This window comes from Mustelus asterias, chromosome 24, assembly GCF_964213995.1.
Source record: "Mustelus asterias chromosome 24, sMusAst1.hap1.1, whole genome shotgun sequence".
Lineage (NCBI taxonomy): Eukaryota > Metazoa > Chordata > Chondrichthyes > Carcharhiniformes > Triakidae > Mustelus > Mustelus asterias.
In genome coordinates, this window is record NC_135824.1 from 7,638,742 (window position 1) to 7,662,208 (window position 23,467).

The 23,467-nt window shown below is 45.7% G+C and overlaps 1 protein-coding gene across 1 annotated transcript; it reads right to left on the bottom strand.

Moving 5' to 3' along the window:
• Positions 1-1,771: 1,771 nt before the first annotated feature.
• LOC144511187 (ceroid-lipofuscinosis neuronal protein 6 homolog) lies at positions 1,772-22,893 on the bottom strand. Its single transcript, XM_078241251.1, has 7 exons — positions 21,503-22,893; positions 12,510-12,624; positions 11,418-11,516; positions 9,719-9,907; positions 8,231-8,286; positions 5,089-5,211; positions 1,772-2,291 (listed from the first exon to the last, which is right to left on the bottom strand). The coding sequence occupies exons 1-7, from the start codon at positions 21,550-21,552 to the stop codon at positions 2,021-2,023; spliced, it is 903 nt and encodes a 300-aa protein (XP_078097377.1). The 5' UTR covers positions 21,553-22,893; the 3' UTR covers positions 1,772-2,020.
• Between the last annotated feature and the right edge of the window lie 574 nt (positions 22,894-23,467).

The window sequence follows — 23,467 nt, forward strand, 5'->3', positions numbered from 1 at the left end:
ATTATGAGAGGCTTAGACAGGGTAGATAGTCAGAGGCTTTTTCCCTATGGTGGAAGTGTCAATTACAAGGGGGCACGGGTTCAAGGCGAGAGGGAGAAAGGTTAAGGGAGATGTGCGGGGGAAAGTTTTTTATGCAGAGTGGTGAGTGCCTGGAACACGCTGCCAGAGAAGGTGGTGGAAGCAGGCACATTAGCAACATTTAAGAGGCATCTGAATGGGTACATGAATAGGGAGGGAATAGAGGGATACAGATCGAGTAACGGCAGAAGGTTTTATTTTTGGTTTAGTTAGGGCATCATGATTGGCAGGGGCTTGAAGGGCCGAATGGCCTGTTCCTGTGCTGTACTTTTCTTTGATCTGAACATTTGGATGTAACAAGTTTTTTTTTTAATAGACTTTTTGAAAAGGAGGTTTGGACACAGCAGGTGCTTGAATCTGTCTGATGCATCACAATCAAGTGAAATATAAAGCTACAAGAAAAGCCTTCAAATCTTATACAAAATGTCTAGGTCTCCGAATGAAAAAGTACAAAGGATTATTGCATGACATTAGTGAGCGATTAGACATCTTGTGGCTCCCACAGCAACATGGCCATTATTAGAAAATTGCATCGCGAAATTCTCAAAATGCTCCCGACATACTTGACTCACAGAAATAACAATTTGCCCTATTCACATCGGTGACCTGGGTTACACGCTCTACTTTTAAGTTTAGTAAACCACCACCGCAGATTCCATTTGGGTTGGTTATTGTAGAACAGTGCATCAGAAAATCCAGAAACATTTCATAGTTTGGTAGGTTTTGTCACAGTCTTTTTATTGTTTTTAGGATTTGGGTGTAAGTGGCCCTGAGATGTCTCGATCCACAGCGGAGATTCACAACTCACAGCACACGGTCCCGACAACTCAATCAGAATCACAGATCAACAAACGTTTAAGGTTCGGACTCTTTTGCCAATTTGTCGCAGAGCGGACCAGGTTTTAATTCCGAGTTCAACATTCCCGAGCAATCAGCATAACGAGACAGCAGCACGGAAACGTCAAAAACAAATCCCGCTGACGGAATCGAGGATGTGAACAAATGAGGTTATTTCTTAAAACAAACTCCAAGATGTAGACGTGTCTGTAGTGAGTGAATGCAGTGAGTAAACCTTCATCGAGCTTAATGATGGAGGAGTTGACAGGCCTTTTAACATCCCTTTCGATTTATTTTTTATTCACTTCACTACACGATTACACGCAGTCACGATCTACCTCAATCTGCCAGTGTATCTCTCTGTCCTCCACTCCAGTGATGTGTTAGCCCACCTTAACCCAATGAGTTATTGCATCTGTTAAAACAGCAGGCAGGAAAAATGTTGGATGAACAGTTTAAAAGGACTGGATCACTAAATATCGTCAACAGCTATTTCTGGCCGAAGGTTTTTAGTCTCACAAGAGATGCTCAGTCATAGAATCATAAAGCACTGAGGGAGGCCATTCGGCTCATCATGCTTGGGTTGGCTCTTTGAACAAGCTACCCAATGAGTCCCACTACCCGTGACTTACAGCCTGGATGTGAATGAGAAAAAGTTTCCTCTGGCCCTTGAACTTTTACTGTAAACACAGCAAGGGCCAGAACTGCTTTTCTTCTGATATTAGAAAAGTTGCATAAGAAATTGTAACAATTGCATAAGAAATTGGAACGAGTTTTTAGGGGTGGAGGAAAAAACACGGGGAGATTCAGTGGGACCACCCAGAACGTTTTTGGAAATGCCAGCTTTTTTAAAAAAAAAACCCCGCATCAGACTGGAGTTATACTGCAGCCAGCGCAAGTTGTGAGAAGCTGCCCCCTGGTGGGGTTGGGTGCTGTCACATCGTTTTGCACAAGTTATACTGCCACTATTTGCATCAATGCCTAACTGAAACCACTGTGAATTGACATGTATAACTATACCCTAGAAAAACACTCAACTATCTGTTACTTGGGGGACTTTGGAGAGTTGACTAAAGCAGTTTCGGAAACAGGACCCAGCAAGAAGTTACAGCGTTTTCTTGACGTGCAGGGTATAATACGACCAGGGCTCTGGCACGTACATGACTCCAGGATACTTTTTCCGGAGAATTTTGTCATTCCACAAGAACGCCACCCAAGCCGAGATGAGGACCAGCGCAATGCAGAAGGAGTAAAACAGGAACAGACCGTTACTGTCCATCACCAGCCCTTTCCGTTTCTTGTGCATGACTGTCGCCATCATGGCAAAGGCAGTAAAGATAAAGAGGACAAAAATCTGACCTTCAGTCACCAGATACCTAGGAAGAAAGAGACAAGGGGTGAAAGGGATACGCAACCCAGCTCTTCAGAGAATCTGAACCCTTCAGCTCCTGAAGGTGACAGCTCACAGTGTGGTATGAATTCAACTGTGATAGCAGGACAGGTTGTCAACTAGTAAAAGGTACATTTAAAACAGATACCAGGAAATACTTCTTCCAACAAAGCAATGCAATCATGAAGGCCTGGGGGCAAGAGCGGTAACCAGACGGTGGCGAGTTGCATGGTGGCACAGTGGTTAGCACTGCTGCCTCGCAGTGCCTGGGATCTGTGTTCAATTCCGACCTCGGGTCACCGTCTGTATGGAGTTTGCACATTCTCCCCGTGTCTGCGTGGGTTTCCTCCGGGTGCTCCCATTTCCTCCCACAGTCCAAAGATGTGCAGGTTAGGTGGATTGGCCATGCTAAATTGCCCCTTAGTATCAGGGGGACTAGCTAGGGTAAATGCATGGGGTTATGGGGATAAGGCCTGGATGGAATTGCGGTCAGTGCAGACTCGATGGGCCGAATGGCCTCCTTCTGCACTGTAGGATTCTATAATAGCCCGTTTACATCTATTCTGAGACCGTTGATGGAATTATTCATGGACCAACTGGATGCTGAAATGGGGAGACTGAAGATCTTTTAATGGAACTTCCTCACCCATCATTGTGACATTGGTACTATTCAGCCAATTGACCATACTGTTAGTCTGGACAGCCAGCGTCAGTGTGCTATTTGACCAAGGGGATTATCATACCATGCCCAGCCTGAGGCTTACTTTCCTGCGGTTACTATACATTAGCAGGAACTGTGGCTGCTCCTTCTCCTACACTTATATTCTCAGGACACGGGTGCCACTGGCAAGGTCAATGCTTATTGCTCATCCCCAGTTGCCCCGAAAAGATGGTGGTGAACCACCTTCTAAAGGGAATGGAGTAGAGGGTCGATACAGGGATGTGGCTTCTTAGGCCATTTAACCTGAGGATCACCACACCTCAGGCGAGGGGCAAGGTTGAGAAGGTGGGGCCTTCATGAATAACCTCAGCTAATACAGGAAATCAGTGGATAGTTAAGATGTGGGACTGGAGTCACGTGTAGGTCAGACGGAGTAAGGACTATAGGTTTGTTGTTGGCTTCAACTACTTGTGTTTTTTTTCTAAACTGACAATTGCACTTATATTTCCAGATTTTTAAAATAACCTGCATCTGAATTGCCGTGGTGAGTTTATAAACTCATGTTGTCTGGATTATTATCTGGTTGACTAGACCATAACCACTACACAATTGTACCTGCACCCCAGAATTGATATTTGTAGTGGGGTGGGGGGGGGGAAAAGAGAGAAAGACTTGCATTTATATAGCACCATTCCAGATCACCAACGTCTCAAAGTGCTTTACAGGTATTGAAGTAATTTTGCAGTGTTGTCATTGTTGTAATGTTGGCGGCCAAAGGCTCACAAGTGGCAGTGTGATAACAGCCAAAGAGTCTGTTTCTTGTGATGTTGATTGAGGAATAAATATTGGGCAGGACATGAGGGATCCCTGGAGAGGAAGCATGCAGTGCCCGAGGGCACTGTTCATGCCTTCCGTGCGCACTGGGCACCGCAGGGAGTTGGGCGTATTATCATAGAACATAGAACAGTGCAGCACAGAACAGGCCCTTCGGCCCACGATGTTGTGCCGAGCTTTATCTGAAACCAAGATCAAGCTATCCCACTCTCTATCATCCTGGTGTGCTCCATGTGCCTATCCAATAACCGCTTAAATGTTCCTAAAGTGTCTGACTCCACTATCACAGCAGGCAGTCCATTCCACACCCCAACCACTCTCTGCGTAAAGAACCTACCTCTGATATCCTTCCTATATCTCCCACTATGAACCCTATAGTTATGCCCCCTTGTAATAGCTCCATCCACCCGAGGAAACAGTCTTTGAACGTTCACTCTATCTATCCCCTTCATCATCTTATAAACCTCTATTAAGTCTCCCCTCAGCCTCATCCGCTCCAGAGAGAACAGCCCCAGCTCCCTCAACCTTTCCTCATAAGACCTACCCTCCAAACCAGGCAGCATCCTGGTAAATCTCCTCTGCACTCTTTCCAGCGCTTCCACATCCTTCTTATAGTGAGGTGACCAGAACTGCACACAATATTCCAAATGTGGTCTCACCAAGGTCCTGTACAGTTGCAGCATAACCCCACGGCTCTTAAACTCCAACCCCCTGTTAATAAAAGCTAACACACTATAGGCCTTTTTCACAGCTCTATCCACTTGAGTGGCAACCTTTAGAGATCTGTGGATATGGACCCCAAGAATCTCTCTGTTCCTCCACAGTCTTCAGAACCCTACCTTTGACCCCTTTAATCACATTTTAGTTTGATGTTTTAAGTTTACTTTCTACTTTGTCTTTTGTTTTGGGCAGTTCCCTTCTTTTTGGGGGCCGCCCCTTTTAGTTTGTCCCTCAGTTAATTGGATTTAGTTTGATTGTTTAGTCAAAAAGATCGACAAGAGGGATAACTCCCCAGCTCTTCTTCAGAATAGTGCCATGGGATCTCTCACATCCACCCAGGCAGTTTGATGGAGCAACAGTTCAGTGTTTCACGTCACCCCTGACAATACAGCACTGCCTCAGCACTGCACTGGAGGATCAGCCTTGCTGGCTCGAGCCCCTGGAGTGGGATTTGTGGTTGAGACTTGAGAGGTGGAAGTGCAGTCAACTGAGCCACGACTGAGACGACAAAGTGGAACAAAAGAAAATCATGGCTGTCCTTCACTAAATATTTGCTCATCTCTCTTACCAGTAATAGAGGCTACTTGGTCCAAGGAGCAGCCAGGCTGACAGGGGCATTCTGCTGTCTTTGCTACTGCGCGTGAAGCAGCCAGTGAAATACAGGCTGAAAATGATGAAGAAAGGAACATACCTGCAAGGCAAAAATCAACAACTGTTACCAAACACGCCTCATGCTTCAGTGACCAAAGTAACACTGCAGCTTCACAAATAGACCTTGTACAGTCGCAACAGTTATTCTAGGGCAGCACAGTGATTAGCGCTGCTGCCTCACAGTGCCACGGGCTCGGGTTCGATTACCAGCTTGGGTCGCTGTCTGAGCGGAGTCTGCACATTCTCCTCGCGTCTGCTCCAGCTTCCTCTCAGTCTGAACGACATGCTGGTTAGGTGCTAAATTCTCTCGCGCTGTACCTGAACAGGCGCCGGAGAGTGGCAATTTGGGGATTTTCACAAGTGTTAATGTAAGCCTACTTAATAAGAACATAAGAACTAGGAGCAGGAGTCGGCCATCTGGCCCCTCGAGCCTGCTCCACCATTCAGTAAGATCATGGCTGGTCTTTCCGTGGACTCAGCTCCACTTACCCGCCCGCTCACCATAACCCTTAATTCCTTTACTGTTCAAAAATGTATCTATCCTTGCCTTAAAAACATTCAACGAGGTAGCCTCAACTGCTTCACTGGGCACGGAATTCCACAGATTCTCAACCCTTTGTGTGAAGAAGTTCCTCCTCAACTCAGTCCTTGCGAGACTAATAAATAAACTTAATATTTAAACATGTTTCAGCGTATTAATGATAATCCAGTCCTTCTCACACATACACAAACTCTCGCACGCACGTGCATACTCTCTCATTCTATAAAGACACACACACATATTTTTCAGCAGCAATTAAAAGTAAATATTCAACTTTTTTCCCCCCTCAGTTCAGGTGCTTTGAGATCAACGGGATCAGCCTACTTAGCGTAGGCCGAGGTCAAAGGTAAACTCTCCAAATAGGAATGCTGCAGTTTCCCACAAGGACTGTCCCCACATTCTCATCTGAACTGCAGCAATGGATATATTAATCTCGTTATTCAGGTGAGGAAAAGGAGTTTATTAAATCAAAACAACAGGCAAGCAAAGTTTGGTACTTTGCCCTTTACACATTGTCCCAAAAATGATGCTGATTTCAAAAACTGAGAATGCAAAGTGTGTGTTTCCAAGAATTGTGCCAATATTACTGAGCAAGCTGTAAAACTGTAAAATCCACACACACATTTCAATAAAGTACCAACAAGAACAAATAGGCTTTTATTCGCAAAAGACTTGGAGCACACCCATGCTGATGAACTCGTCCGGCGACTGAGGCAGGGGGGTTGGGAGCAGTCACCTTTATACCTGGACCAGGGGGGGAGGAGTCTCAGGCAGGGCTGGCAGGGGCATGCCCAGGCATGTCACACACACACATAGGCAATGAGCTTAACAGTGGTTTACCACAAATAGGCAACGTATTTAGTACACCGTGCTCTATCCCGAGGTCTGTGCATAATCACCTCACTGACCATTGCAATGTTAATGCATAGAAATCATAGAAACCTTACAGTGCAGAAGGAAGCCATTCGGCCCATCGAGTCTGCACCAACCACAATCCCACCCAAGCCCTATTCCCGTAACCCCACAGATTTACCCCGCTCGCCTACGCATCCCGAGACACTAAGGGGCAATTTAGCATGGCCAGTGCACCTAACCCACACATCTTTGGACTGTGGGAGGAAACCAGAGCACCCGGAGGAAACCCATGCAGACACGGGGAGAATGTGCAAACTCCACACAGACAGTGACCCATGCTATGAATCGATCCCGGGTCGCTGGAGCTGTGAGGCAGCAATGCTAACCACTGTGCCACATAATAGGATACATCCTTACAATGAGTAACTAGATCCCCGAGAAAGAGAGGGGGAGGGGAAAGTGAGCACATGGAGAGTGTCAGGGAGCAAGGTTGAGCTCAGCGAAGGATGAAGAGGACTGAGAGCCAGCTCATCTGTTTCAATGAACGTTCCACTCGATATGTTAAACCCAAGTTTCATACAGTCATCAAAAGTTAATGAATCCACATAAATGCTGCTCTATTCAATTTCTGTATCATTGCTGCATTGAAACCAGATCCGGACCATTGCAGCAATACCTCATTCCGAATGGGAAAATTGCTGGATGGTGTTGTTCAGGTACGGCTCTGCTGGGAGTGTAGAGTTGGCAGATTAACTTCTAGGTTCAAAATTTAGGGCGGAGAATCCTGACACAAGCTCGCACACGGAATTGGCTCAGTAATGGTGTAGTCTGACCAGGGGCTGTTTTATTTTTCAGTTTGTGCCACCACTTTATCCCCAATTACAGCCCAGAAGGAGAAAAGAAAAATCAGTTTGAACAAGTATTCTTATTTCCCCATTTTAAAGCATACAAGGCCAGTTCAGGCCACATTCTTATTTCCCCGTTTAGCTGTTCAGTTTTCCTTCTGGGAGGCAGGTCTCTGGCCTGAGTGAGTCGACTCAGACAGGAATCGAACACACCATGAGACCAGATGGCCAACCCTCACCTGTGAAGCGAGACCGAACTCTCAAAGTCCACATGCCTGGGTGTCACTGGTGGAGGAACTCCATCCAGTACCCACTCCCTAACCCAGGGGAACTGAAGCTAACTACTACAGACATACCCAATTGCTTACAGCAAGGCAGGGGTTATCTGCAGCCAGGACCGTCCTAGTTTATGATGTGCGTAACCACAACGGCACCTTCAGCCATAGACCATCAGGTCAGACCCTGGCTGCCTTTTGTCCAAGTAATGGATGGTCAGAATATTTCTCTTTTATTCATTCTATGGCGGCACGGTAGCACAGTAGTTAGCACTGCTGCCTCACAGCACCAGGGACCCAGGTTCGATTCCTGGCTTGGGTCACTGTCTGTGCGGAGTCTGCACATTCTCCCTGCCTCTGTGTGGGTTTCCTCCCGCAGTCCGAAAGACATGCTGGTTAGATGCATTGGCCACACTAAATTCTCCCTCAGTGTACCCAAACAGGCGCCGGAGTGTGGCAACTGGGGGATTCTCACAGTAACTTCATTGTAATGTAAGCCTACTTGTGACACTAATAAATAAACGTCACTAAACATTTACTTACCACATCAAGTGACCCAAGGATTCATCGTAGTAATACAACAGTTCAAATGAGTCAATCTGTGGGTTTAACAAGAGAAATTATGAAACTATTCCGTTTTGTGTGAATTTTATGCTCCGTACAGGTGGAGTGGTAATGTTTGCCAGTTTACACATTCAGCATCAAGCATCTGACTTACAAATCAGCTTGATCCAGTGAACCGTGAAGCTCCCTCTTCCCCAATCCTGTATCTGTCTCAGGACACTGACTCCAACGTGCCTCACCAGACATCCCTGAGCCTTCCCGGAATGGGATACCGAATTGGCTGAATGTCAATTTGTCATAAAAACCCAACTGGTTCACTAATGCCCTTTGGGAAAGGAAATCTGCCATCCTTACCCGGTCTGGCCTACATGTGACTCCAGAGCCACAGCAATGTGGTTGACTCTTAAAATGCCCTCTGAAAAATGGCCTCGCAAGGCCACACAGTTCAAGGGCAATTAGGGATGGACACCATATCTTTCAGAGCTGGATTGAGATCCACCAAATTCATTCCATATTGGTAAATTTTCATAGTTCTGAGAAAAAAGTCAACGTCCTGAAAATTTAACTCTGTTGCTCTCTCCACAGACGCTGCCTGACCTGCTGAGCATTTCCAGCATTTTCCATGTTTGTTTAATGGGAGAGGCAATGGCCTAGTGGTATTATTGCTTGACTTTAATCCAGAAACTCAGTTAATGCTCTGGGGACCCGGGTTCAAACCCTGCCATGGCAGTTGGTGGAATTTGAATTCAATAAAAATTATCTGGAATTAAGAATCTACTGATTACCATGAAACCATTGTCGATTGTTGGAAAAACCCATCTGGTTCACTAATCTCCCTTTAAGGAAGGAAATCTGCTGTCCTTATCTGGTCTGGCCTACATGCGTCTCCAGAGCCAGAGCAATGTGGTTGACTCTCAACTGCTCTCAGGCAACTAGAGATGGGCAATAAATGCTGGCCCAGCCAGCGACACCCATGTCCCAAAAACGATTTTAAAAAAAATCCATGTAGATGCCTTATAGTCAGGGTTGGAAGATATTTTCAGTTTAGCGTGGATTTGAACAATAACTTACATTTATATACCACTAACATACCATTTAGATACCTTAATTGACATAGTAGAATGTCGCAAGAGACTTCACAGAAGTGACATCAAACAAAATATCAGTCACGAAGCTATGTAAAGAAATATTAGGACAATGACCAAAAGCTTGATCAAAGAAGTACAATTTAAAAGGACTGTCTTAAAGGAGGAGGGAGATATAGCATAGGCAGGTTTAAGAAGGGAATTCCAGAGTCGAGAACCATCACAGCTGAAGGCACATCTGCCAACGATGCAGTGATTAAAGTGGTGAAGAATTCGGATCGGGGATGTGGAGGAGGTGCAGTTATCAAATTCTCAGCAGCAGCCAGTGCCTTTGACCAAGCTGAGCTCACTGGCTTCAATCTGATTGAGGCGTTCCGCTTACCAATGTCTCTGGTTTCAGATCCTTCATAATCGGGTTCTCTCGCACGGACAGGTGGAGCTGGTATCCACTTAAAATCAGACGATGATTCACTGAATCACCGACGAGGTGAATGCTGGCTCCCATAACAAACGTTATAATACAGATGTACACTGCGGAGATCGGAAGCGTCTTGGGAGAACGTTCAATAAGCTGCAACAGAAGGTATTAAGAAGTTGAATCAACACTGGCGTAAGTGCTATTGAGAGCTTGGCGAGTTTTCACCGCCACTTCTGGTTGTCTGTGACACGTGCCTGCACATCTGGCCAATTCTGCCTCTGCTTTCACCCATTCATTTTGACGAGCACGGCGCAGGTAGCCATTGGTCTTCAAAGAGACCGGATCAGCTTCAAGCACCTGGATATAGCACTGCAGTTATCCAAGATGGCGCTGGAGCGTGGCGTCTTCTTGCAAGCTGTGCCCAGATACCCTCTATTTTGATTTGATTTATTATTGTCACTTGTATTAGTATACAGTGAAAAGTATTGTGTTTTGCGCACTCTACAGACAGAGCATTCCGTTCATAGAGAAGGGAAGGAGAGAGTGCAGAATGCAGTGTTACGGTCATAGCTAGGGTGTAGAGGAAGATCAACTTAATGTTTGGTAGGTCCATTCAAAAGTCTGACAGCAGCAGGGAAGAAGCTGTTCTTCAGTCGGTTGGTACGTGACCTCAGACTTTTGTATCTTTTTCCCGACGGAAGAAAGAATGTCCGGGGTGCGTGGGGTCCTTAATTATGCTGGCTGCTTTGCCGAGGCAGCGGGAAGTGTAGAGAGAGTCAATGGATGGGAGACTGGTTTGTGTGATGGATTGGGCTACATTCATGACCTTTTGTCTTTCTTGCGGTCTTGGGCAGAGCAGGAGCCATACCAAGCTGGGATACAACCAGAAAGAATACTCTTGTTCTATGCTTCTAAAACTTTATTCTAACTCTTTTGAACTCTCTAACAATGCTTTAATTCAATCTCTTACAGATTTGACACTCTACACCCTAGCTATGACTGTAACATGACATTCTGCACTCTCTCCTTTCTTTCTCTATGTACGGTATGCTTTGTATAGCGCGATAAACAATACCTTTCACTGTATACTAATATATGTGATAATAAATCAAATCATTCTCCCCCCTGTTTCTGAAGGAGCATAGAAAGGTCATAAGGTCCCTGGGATACTTGGTAAACCTGGATTGTAAGCGGCGGCAAGCTATTCAACTGTGTAAGGCAACACAGGCAAGCCTGATCCTAGTCTCACCCAATCATGACCTTTCATCAGAGAAGAAGCAGCACTTGGCAATACTGAAGAGTCATGGCCAGGGTCGGCTTAGCGACTGGGACGGCAGGTGGTTTTCGTGGATGCTTCCACAAACCTGCATTGTTGGCAATGGCTCCCTCTCTTTACAAGGATCCGAAATATTCCTGGCCCCGTTTTTGGGGAAGCTGTTCTGCTCCCTGCTCACCATACCTCCAGTGCTAACCCGGAATAAAAATCCAACTCAGCAAAGGACACAAAGCAACAGTGGAACCTTCTGCTCCTCGGGGCTCAGGTGCAGAGCTGCGTTTGGTCACTAAGCCATCAGCAAAAGGTGCAATGGGTTCACCGAGGGGACACGCCTATTTACCCCAATCACAACATCTGCAGCAGTCGACAGCAAAGATGGTTAGTTACCTTCAGTAGTAGGAAAGGTGTGATGATGTTATAGGCCATGTGAAAGTAATCACCAACACTCGGTTTATTCAATGGAAACCACTCCACTGGAAGGATAATCTATGATGGAGCATAGCAGACTATTAGTGAAAAAACAGCAAATCTAGCATAAATAATAAATCTTCCCCATCTGATATGCTCTCCTTCCTCTCCTGATTAGCTCCCTACTATACCTCAGGTAGTTTGCTGAAGATCCCATTTTTCGCACATAAAACCAGACAGAGTGTATTGGAGCAGGATGCGATTGGGGTGGCACAGTGGTTAGCACTGCTGCCTCACACTGCCAGGTTCAATTCCCCGCTTGGGTCACCATGTGTGTGGAATCTGCACGTTCTCCCCATGTCTGTGTGGGTTTCCTCCGGGTGCTCCGGTTTCCTCCCACAGTGCTGGTTAGGTGCATTGGCCGTGCTAAATTCTCCCTCAGCATACCTGAACAAGTGTGGTGACGAGAGGATTTTCACAGTAACTTCATTGAAGTGTTAATGTAAGCCTACTTGTGATACTAACAAATAAACTTTAAATATCACAATCAAACCCGCCCAACGTCAACTGAATGCACTTTTCCAGATGGATTACACGGAGGGTCTAGCACAGAAACAGGCCATTCGGCCCAACTGTTCCATGTTAGTTTTTACCCTCCACACAAGCCACCTCATCGCAACATGTCACCATATCCTTCCAGCTCTTTCCCCAATGGTTATTTATCCAGCTTCCTCTTAAACACATCCACACTATTTATCTCAACTACATCCCGAGGTAGAGAGCTCCACATTCTCACCACTCTCTGGGTAAAGAGCTTTCTCCTGATTGCCCTCTTGGGTTTATTGGTGACTGTCTGAGGGCCCCTAGTTCCGGCCTCTCCCACAAGTGGAAAAACCCTCTCCATGTCTTTGTTTCAATAATTTCTAAAGTCCTCAATCAGATCACCCCTCCCTTTGCCTTCTCTTTTCTAGGGGAAATGAGCCCCACTTTGGGGACTCGGGGTAGTGATTGGGTGAGTCTTGGCCCCTTTCTTTCCATTTATTTCATACTATTCGTCTGTTCACGTCTCACCATCGCAATAGGACGACCAAAATCCAGGATCCAGTTTTGCACAGTGAAATAAAACCAAAGATCCAGGTGAAACCGAGGTTTTTTATCCAGGTTCTCCGGCTCGCTTCCTGCATTCCTGTGGGATAAAGTTTTTTAAAAAGTTTATTTATTATTGTCACAAGTAGGCTTACATTAACACTGCAATGAAGTTACTGTGAAAATCCCCTAGTCGCCACAATCCGGCGTCTGTTCGGGTACACTGGGGGAGAATTTAGCATGGCCAATGCACCCTAACCAGCACGTCTTTCGGACTATGGGAGGAAACCCATGCAGACACGGGGAGAACGTGCAGACTCTGCACAGACAGTGACCCAAGCCGGGAATCGAACCTGGGTCCTTGGTGCGGTGAAGCAGCAGTGCTAACCACTGTGCCACCCCAATGGACAATGCATCTTATTTGGAGCCAAACACGCATTTTGAGTCACAGAATCCCTACAGTGCAGAAGGAGGCCTTTCAGCCCATTCAGCCTGCACCGATAACAATCCCACCCAGGCCCTATCCCCGTAACCCCACATATTTACCCTACTAATCCCCCTGACACTAAGGAGCAATTTAGCATGACAAATCAACCTAACCTGCACATGTGTCAGAAGAAACTAGAGCACCCAGAGGAAACCCACGCAGACACGGGGAGAACGTGCAGACTCCACACAGACAGTGACCGGAAGGCCGGAATTGAACCCGGGTCCCTCGCCGCTGTGAGGTAGCAGTGCTAACCACTGTGCCACCTGTCCCTCACTTGCTCTATTGAAATATAATTGAGGGACGCAGAACTCAAAAATGCAGGGGATTCCATCACATGTCTAACTCCGGTAAAATCTCACATGTAGAAATGTGAGGCGATATATTTTGGGGATGAGGAATAATGAGGGGATGATGCACCATCAATCGAGCAAGGACTAGTTTGTATGCAAGAACAAATAGGCTTTTATTAGCAAAAGATTTGGAGCACACCCATGCCGATGAACTGGTCCAGACTGAGGCAGGGGGGTGGGGAGCAGTTGCCTTTATACCTGGACTGGGGGGGGGGGGGGGGGTTGTCCCGGTAGGGCCGGCAGGGATGTGTCCAGGTATGTCACATATACAGGTAATAAGCTAACAGTGGTTTACCACAGGGGACATAAATAAATAAACTGAAACTTTAAAAAGGAGTGGAAGTAAAAGGAGTGGGGGTGTTCGCTGTGACCAGAGACACACTCCCATTGAGCTGAAAGGTTCTAACCCCACATCTTCCGCGCCATTCCAATTCTCTTCCTCCACCCAAGGCAGACTTTCGTCAGTTTCCATAGTTAGTCATTTCCGGAACAGGTTGCTAGTCTGTCACCAGAGGCTTCGAGGGGTGACACTCCACATCAAAGTGTGGCTGACCCCAGAAGTCTCTCCCGCTGTTACCGTCAGCCATTGGAGTGTTGGAAGAATTTCCAGATTGATGCACTCGACCTGTTTAACTCCAAATCTTCGAACTGAACAAACAATCGAGGTTGAAGCTCCAGAGCTCGGTCTTTTAGATGAGACAATAAGCTGGAGAAAGGTTGAGGAGGGGGTTTGGTGGTTGGGGAAATCCGATTTAGGCAGAGGGTTGTTAGTTATTGGGCAGTTTGCACCCTAACAATGACAGAAGCAGAATCCGCAACAGTTTTCAAAAGGAAAGTTGATCCTTATTAAAGAAAATAAAACTTCAGAAACTATTTGGACAAAGGCCAGGAGAATTAGCCACATGCTAATAAACTCTAACCATCGCAGCTCTTAGGCTAAAGGCTGTGGTGAATGTAAGGGGAAATGGAGTTTGCAACCTTTTAGATGTCAAAACAGATGATGGATGTGTTCTAGATTTCAGAAGAATCCAACGCCCATTTGTATCATGAATAATGCAGGTTAATCCTTTTGTTTTGTTTAACTTTGTTAACCTAGTCCTCGGGTATGGTGGCCATACAGCACTTTATGCACTTGTTCTGACGCTTACAATTTGAGTCAAATTTCAGGTGTTGATACCTACATCAATCCCCACCTGCCTACCTAATCCACATGGATCAGGAATTTCCCAGTCCCATCCCTTGGTCACACTGCATTAGCTGATCTCGGCTAGGACAGAAATATTAGGAAATAAACTTCTGGAAGATGAGTGGGCTGGAACAGGATTGGAGTCTATTGTACTGTCTGCCAAAATGCAAAGCCAGAGGGGGTTGTGGTTAGGGGAGTCAAGCCCTCATTCATTTTGGGGTCAGTCAGCGCCTGTTTAGGGGGACTGCCTCCATATTGCTCCCAGGAATCTCTTGGGTCTCAAAGCTTTGATTGGCAACTCTGTCCTGTTCCCGGCTCAGTTTATGGACAATGTATCTTGGCAATTCCCCAGAGTCCCCCTTCCTGCTAAACTGGCTGAATCCGGAATTCAACCCTGGAAATTCCTGCAATGTGCCAGTGCCTGGCAGTAAGAGCAGGAGAGACTCCTGGTCAGCCATGCTTGATGTGGAGTGGCGCCCCTCAAACTATATGCCCTTGGCGACATCTCCACCTCCTCGAGTTGGCCAAACCTGGCTGCAGCATTGGCGGAGTTCACCATCTAGACTCACATAAAGACTGGTCACATGGCCAAAATGCTCAAAGGGCTGGTGGAACTGTTCCTCAACAACACTGACAACCTTCAGGAGATGAAAGGGGGGGAAAATTAGACCAAATTATTCTAGTGCGCCTTTGTCACAGAAATCTATTTTCGGCAATAAATACTGGGGTAAGAATCCGTCTCCTCCACTTTTTGCAGTCACATGACACAATCTCATCACTACTGCTTACATCATAAAAGGTGAAATCATTACCATCCCTGTCACATTTACTGACCCTGGACACTCACTGTAAGTAAGCTGCATTTACGTTTTTAATCTCTCAATAAGCTATACTCGAGTTACAAGTAATAACTAAGCTTTATCCATTTGTGAAAGACTTGATGCCCAATTCTGGGGTTTGGGAATCACTGCTTTCTAAACACTTCCATTCCCCAGTGGCCTACATACCAAATAGGAGCAGGAGTAGGCCACTCAACCTCTCGAGCCTGCTCCACCATTCAATAAGATCATGGTTGATTGGTTTGTGTTTCCAGTTTCATTCCTATCTACCCCCATAACCTTTGACCAGTAAGAATCAATCTACCTCCACCTTACAAGTATTCAATGACTGTACTTCCCACTCCACCACTTTCTGAGACAGAGAGTTTCAAATCTGCATGAGGATCTATATGAGGAACAGTTGAGGACTCTGGGTCTGTACCTGTTCGAGTTTAGAAGGATGAGGGAGAATCTTATTGAAACTTACAGGATACTGCAAGGCCTGGATAGGGTGGATGCGGAGAGGATGTTTCCACTGGTTGGAAAAACTAGAACCAGAGTACATAACCTCAGGCTAAAGGGACGATCCTTTAAAACAGAGATGAGGAGGAATTTCTTCAGCCAGAGAGTGGTGAATCTGTGGAACTCTTTGCCGCAGAAGGCTGTGGAGGTCAGGTCATTGAGTATCTTTAAGACAGAGATAGATAGGTTCTTGATTAATAAGGGGATCAGGGGTTATGGGTAAAAGGCAGGAGAATGGGGATGAGAAAAATATCAGCTATGATTGAATGGCGGAGCAGACCCGATGGGCCGAGTGGCCTAATTCTGCTCCTATGTCTTATGCACAATCCTCATCTTCATTCTAAAAGGGCAACCCGTAATTTTACAACAGTGCCCCCAAGTTCTGGTCCCCCAACGTGAGGAGACATTCTTTCCATGTCACCTTGTCAAGACTGTTCAGGATCTTGTATACTTCAACCAAGTCACCCCTCGCTCTTCTAAACTCCAGTGGAAACAAGCCTAGCCTGTCCAACCTTTCCTTATAAGACAACCCACTCATTCCAGGTATCAATCTAGTAAACCTCCTCTGAACCCCCTTCAACGCATTTACATTTTTCCTTAAATGGCTTCCTTCCATACTACAGGAATTCTATGATTCTAAGGAGACCGAAACTGTACAGCGTATTTGAGACGTGCTCTCAACAATGCAAATTAAAGGATAACATTCCATTAGCTTTCATAATTACTTGTTATACCTGCATACTAACTTTTTGTGCTTCATGCACTGCAACACCTAGATCGCTCTGCACCTTGGAATTCTGTGGTCATTCTCCGTTTAAGTCACAGTCAAATTCCACCTGCTGCTATGGCAGGATTCGAACCCAGGCCCCCAGAACGTTAGCTGAGTTTCTGGATTAATAGTCTAGCGATAATACTACTAGGCCATCGCCTCCTCTAAACTTGGGGGGGGAAGAGGATGGCATTCACTTGGATCTGCTGCTTTTGTGCCCTAGTTGGTTGAGCTGTGGGTTCATTCGGGGGACCTCGGGGGCACTGTGCAAGCGGCCTGGGCAAGTTGCTGCATTGATCGAACACTCGATGGCTGTTTCTGGTGATGGATGGGTTGCCTATCAAGTGCTTTGTCTTGGATGGTATCTATATTGAATGGTTTGAAATATTTTTACAATGTTTGCAGCACAGTGGATTAATTACAGGTCTGTGACAGAAATAAGTGTAATCTGTTCTTGCTGGGGAACATTTGTTATAGACAAAGGCCTCATCTGCTTTCTCAAAAGATCTCTGGATAATGCTTTTAAGAGCAGCAAGGGAGTTCTCTCTGGCGTTCTGGCCAACACTTACCCCTCTATCAGCACCACTTAAAAAAAATGTTCTCAAATCGTGTGTGCTGGCTGTCTGCATAACTCTTCAAGAGTGCTTCATTGGTTATAAGGCATCTTTGGGACATTCTAGGATTGTGAAAGGTGTTACAGAAATGGAAATTGTTCTTTCTTTCTTGAGGAGGTGGCGCAGAATGTGGAGAATGAGCATCCAGCCCACTTTTCAAACAGGTCCCTGGACTGTATTAAAGTTTATTTATTAGTCACAAGTAAGGCTAACATTAACACTGCTATGAAGTTACTGTGAAATTCCCCTGGTCGCCACACTCCGGCACCTGTTCGGGTCAATGCACCCTAACCAGCACGTCTTTCCGATTGTGGGAGGAAACCGGAGCACCCGGAGGAAACCCACGCAGACATGCGGAGAACGTGCAAACTCCATGCAGTGACCCAAGCTGGGAATCGAACTCGGGTCCCTGGTGCTACGTGGCAGCAGGGCTAACCACTGTCACCGTGCCGCCCAACATCGTGACCAAGTCAGCAGTAAAGCATTGAAAGGGAGCGAAAGCATTCTTAGCTATAAAGTGCGTGCTTGCTCCAACAGGAACCTAGAACTCTTAGGGTTTGCATATTTAAAATCCACACAATTAGCAAAGAAGTTAATTTAAAAGGAATATTCAATCCTGACTACACAAACAGATCATTTAAAAACAATCATATTGTTATTTACTCTTGATTTCGGATTAGAAATGACATTACCAGAGGAGGCCATTCATCCCATTGCACCCGAGCTGGCTCCTCGACAGAGCGTCCAATTAGTCCCACTCCCCGCAACTATTTATCCAATTTACATTTGGACATTTATCAAATCTGCATTCATCGCCTTTTCAGACGACACATTCCACATCAAAAATAACTCGAGATAAGAAAAATTCATCATCAAAACTTGGTCCTTTGCCAATTACTTTAAATCTCTGGTTACCAACTCTCCAGTCTCTCCTTATTTATTCTATCAAAACCCTTCACGGTTTTGAACACCTGCTTTTCAAACTTAGGAGATTGGTGGCATTCATATAATTAAATACTAATGCAGAGAATCTAGGAATCAGCCTGATAAAGATAGGAAACAGGCATTGTTTTACTTTGGGGGTCTTTACAATAAGTGGATCTTCCATCCCCAATGTACAGTGTGCCCTTATTGAGATCTATATGAGACACAGGTATCAAAGAGAGAAGTTTTGCCATAATACACTGGCTTATGGAATATATCTCCTGCTATACTGTGTGGGTGGAAGTATGTACATTCTGATTAGACTGTCGAATAGCTATAAGCCAACAAACAAATGTGTTTAAACAGGTTAGGTGGAGAGTACTATCAATATAATCAGAAGTGTTATTATTCTCTTCAAAATGTCACAAAAAAGATGCTTCTCCTGTGCTAACCCACTACACACAATTGATTCCGCAACCTGGCTGGTTGCTCACCTTGGCAAGATGCGACTACAAAGCTCAGAGTAGCTACATTCCCCTGACACCTCCAGACTTTGTGCTAAACCCAAACAGCCAGCATAAACCCCAGTTAGAGGCTCCAGGCCCTGGAACTGTCTGTCAAAAGGACCATGAAGAATTACCAGCCAGGTTCTCACCCCCAAATGTAGATGTTACTCAAACCCACATCACTCTCTTGGGGGTGGGGGGGAACAAAACCCCCAGGACTTATTGCACAAGATGTACATCCCAGCAACTTTCCATCAGCCGTCATTGCTGGATATTAACACTTTGATGTTAACAACACTGCGTTCAACAGATATTGAGACCCGTCTTGTTTAACAGCAAAGGAACATCCCACAGTATTGTGATAATGCCACTGGTGTGATCCAATGGTAGCGCACATCCAGTGAAAAACCAGCTGGCAATAACCAATTTTAACCCTGTGGCTACCTTGAGTAAGGTGGAGGAATAAAATGTTACACAAGTGAGGAAAGCTTGATTTTTGTCACAGTTGTGTCAACTGAATATATTCACTGGTCTGCTTGATTTTACTTTGGCTTGTCTATAGTGGGACTAATGCCCTTACCTATTACTTGGACACTTAAGCGGTTGTTAAACCACTTGGAAGGGCACAAAGTGAAAGTTGATACAGGTGGTTAAGTTTCTGGCATAAAACGCCAATGGAATTATGGTGAGCAGACTTAATTGATGGAAAACTGACGTAATTAACACTTTTGCAACAGCTCCAATTAACATAAACAGCTCTCAACAAGGGATACACTTGCCTTTCCAAAAGTAGAAAACATCAAACCAAGCAATGACAAGAAACAATATCAGAAAGTTGACAGGGTGGATGCTGAGAGGATGTTTCCCCTTGTCGGGGAATCTAGAACCAGGGGGCACAGTTTCAGAATAAGGGGTCTCCTAGGGTGGAGGGATTCTCGGAATTCCATGGAGCTTTGGAATTCTCGACCGTAGAGATCAGTGGAGGCTGGATTATTGATCTATTTAAGGTTGAGTTAGACAGATGTGAGCTACAAGGAGGTCAAGGGTAATGCAGAGGAAAATGGAGTTAAGGCCATAATCAAATCAATCATGGCGTGATTGAATGGAGGGGGAAGGGGGGGGGAAACCAGGCTCGAGGGGCCAAATGGCCTACTTGCACTCTTGTTTCATATTTACTGATGGTTTTAAATATTGATTTTTAAATGCTGGAAATACATTGAAGATCTATCACTATCTGAATGTAATTTTAATTCCTTCTCGCCCGAGAGGCTGATTGATGCGTTTTTCCAGAATGTTACATTTTATTTATCTTTCAGATTCCTGGCATTGTCTGTGATGGAATCCACAGGTGAATAGCAGTCTCAGCTCCCTTTCCCAAAAGCAAATGGTCACATAGGTAAGATATTACAAGAGTGACTGGAGCTGCAGTGGCGGCAGAATTGGTCTTGGATAAAAGTAGCAAATCGATAGCCTGTTTTTGCACTCTGTCAGTTCATTTTTCCCTTAACAATCCATCCATTAACACCCCATTGCTCATTTCAGCATCACAGGAAAAGGGTTCAGCCAAAAACAACATTATTCATATTGTTATCATACTAGAGATTCGTAGATGTAAATATTCCTATTACTATCATACTGGGGATTTGCAGATTGCGAAGGTAAATGGAAAAATTCTGACAGATTTTTTAAAAAAACCTCATGTAACGGATCAGAAATCCCACTGCTTAGCTACACCGATGTGTCACTGCCAGGGAATGCAGAAAACAGTCCAATCGGACATAAAAGGAATAAAGTTAATACCGGATGATTCCAGTCACGGGGCAAAGTTTATCCCTGTAGTGAGGATTAAACTGCGTGGCTCAGCGCACTCGTCTCGGAGTCAGGCTGTGGGTTCAAGTCCTACTCCAGGATTTGGAACACAAAATCCAAGCTGACATTCCAGTGCAGTGCTGTGGGAGGGTAACACCGTCGGTGGTGCTGTCTTTTGGATGAAACGGTTATGGTGGATAGGAAAATCCCCTGGCACTATCCCCCCTCCCTGATGTCCTGGCCAATATTTAAAGTTTATTTATTAGTCACAAGTAAGGCTTAACACTGCAATGAAATTACTGTGAAAATCCCCTAGTTGCCACACTCCGGCACCTGTTCGGGTACACTGAGGGAGAATTTAGCACGGCCAATGCATCTAAGCAGCACGTCTTTCAGACTGTGGGAGGAAACCCGCGCAGACACGGGGAGAACGTGCAAACTCCACACAGACAGTGACCCAAGCCGGGAATCAAACCCAGGTCCCTGGCGCTGTGAGACAGCAGTGCTAACCACTGTGCCAAATCAACATCATTGGGGGGAAAAAAAAAAGATTACCTGGCCATTGATAGCTAGCAGTTTGTGGGAGCTTGCTGTGCACAAATTGGTTGCTCTGCACTCTACCTTATAACAATTTGAAAAAAAAGTGTTCCCACTGGCTGGAAAAGCACTTGGGACGTCCTGAGGTGGCGAGGGGCGCTATCTGAATGAAAATCCTCTCTTTGTGAATCCCTGTGTAGCTGGTCGAGCCGCAATGTAGGAGAGACTGAGATGGGGAGTGAGAAGCAGCTACATTTGTGGTCGAACATTTGCGAAGGACTCTTTTTTTAAAAAAAAATACATTTGAATTTGCTGAGAGTTGGTGGGGAGTGGGGCTTTGGGGCCGGTGCTGATTTCCTTCTAGACTCAATTCCCTTTAAAAAAGGAGAGATGATGAAACAACACAACAGTTTTAAAATAAAGAGCAACGTTCATCAGCCCCAAGAACCAAACCTGGGCAGGAAGAAGGGAGTTTGCAGAGAAGGTTGTTGTCTCTTCCGCATGCTGATCTTTCCTGTGTCCGGGTCCTCTTGTACTGACAGCAGCTTTAATTCTGTCTCGGTCTCCAGCTGAGAGAGGAAAAGCCCTGAGCAGCCAAACACATCAGCAGCTCCTGCGAGTCCGGACACACAGCGCTGAAACTGCAGCTACACCGCGGGCGGCTCCCGGCTCGGAACACTGTATCCAGAAAATTGTTACACTCGCTTCTTCCCCTCCTCCCCTTATACAAGGGTTTAAAATGCCCAGCGCCTTCCTACATGGCAGACAGACAGACAGACCCCTCTCTTGCTGTGTTAGAACCTCTCTTAATAACGCCCCTAAATCCTACATCAACGACCAGCTGCATTGGTGTAGCGCCTCTTCCCCCCATGACAGATCCCTCTCTCTTGCTGTGTTAGAGCCTCTGTTATAAACGCCCCTAAATCCTACATCAACAACCAGCTGCATTGGTGTAGCGCCTCTTCCCCCCATGACAGATCCCTCTCTCTTGCTGTGTTAGAGCCTCTGTTATAAACGCCCCTAAATCCTACATCAACAACCAGCTGCATTGGTGTAGCGCCTCTTCCCCACATGACAGATCCCTCTCTCTTGCTGTGTTAGAGCCTCTGTTATAAACGCCCCTAAATCCTACATCAACAACCAGCTGCATTGGTGTAGCGCCTCTTTCCCCCATAAAGTGCTGTCAAACCTGTTGAATTTTTTCAGCATTTTCTGTTTTTGTCCCCTCGCAAAATGAAATGAACCAAAGTTACAGAGTGGGGGAGTGGGGGGATAGGTGGGGGTGGGGAAGGAGATCAAAAGAGGCAGGCACCAAGGGATATCTTTGTGGAGAGGAAGGGGCTGAAGGGAGGTCCACAGCTCGGATAGTTGAAGGCCCCCTGGGCTAATGGGGGAGTCATTAGAATCAAGGCGGAGAGAGTGAGGCAAGGTTGTGGAGATTTGGGATAGGAGGGATTTGAAAACAAGGCTGAGAATTTGTAGCAGGGGCTGGTTAGTGTGAACTGGTGCCCCCCTTGTCCCGTTAGCACCATTCACTTTGGAAGTCATTACTCTGTATCTAGTACTTTCAGTGCTCCTCCTGATCACTGTGCAATAACTTCAGTTGGGCATTAAATGAGGTTGAGATTGTACTTAGTTATGATGCCTCTCCTGGTGGAATAGCTTGATGTCCACCATTGTCATGTCTTACACACATTGGACCCTAAATTGGGAAGCGGGGACAGGAATTATTGTCTGTTGAACTACCCTGCAGTAAAGATGTCTCACTTTCAGGAAATGGGGGCCAGGTGACACCTGGCATTGAGTTGTTGGTTGCACATTTTGCTGAGGTACCAGGTACTGGATGGCGCTTGCTGCCTCGCATGAGAAAATCAATAGGAGAGAACTTGTGGTGAGGATGGAGAAGTGGAATAAGCAGAGAGGTGCTGAACCAACACATGGGCGAGTGCACTTAGGGAGGGGGAAAGTTAAGAGAACAATAGTTCAGCCCAGAATTGATTAACAATTGAAGATGGTGTTTGATTTTTGGCAGTAGTTTCCATTTTACATGTGGTGTACCCAAAGGTTGCAGAGAAAATATCACAATGATCAGGATCTGTGTAGGTGCATGGGTAGCAGTTGTTTCTGACACCCTGTTTGTGGCTGTAGTGGATTAGGGGGTGAGAAGATATTTTCTGGGCTATGGGGAGTGTACGAGAGAATGGGACTAATTGGGGATAGCTCTTACAAAGAGCCAGTACAGGCAGAAATGCCTCCTCTCTGCTGGACCATTCTATGATTTTAATATTCAGATGTGTTTTAACTTGTACGTGAAGTCTGAGCGGGGGTTGGAAAGGTGACATTTGGTGCACAAGGTGGGTAGTTGACAATACATGTGAGGGATAACTTTTAGACTATACACCAGCATTAGTCACTGCT

Bases quoted from the DNA above. Each gene is read 5' to 3' on its own strand.
- LOC144511187 (XM_078241251.1), bottom strand. From the start codon at position 21,552: ATGCGGAAGAGACAACAACCTTCTCTGCAAACTCCCTTCTTCCTGCCC. The intron at 12,625-21,502 runs GTTTGGTTCTTG...TTTATCCCACAG, and splicing joins ACTCCCTTCTTCCTGCCCAG to GAATGCAGGAAGCGAGCCGG. The intron at 8,287-9,718 runs GTAAGCGGAACG...TTAAACCCACAG, and splicing joins ATCTGAAACCAGAGACATTG to ATTGACTCATTTGAACTGTT.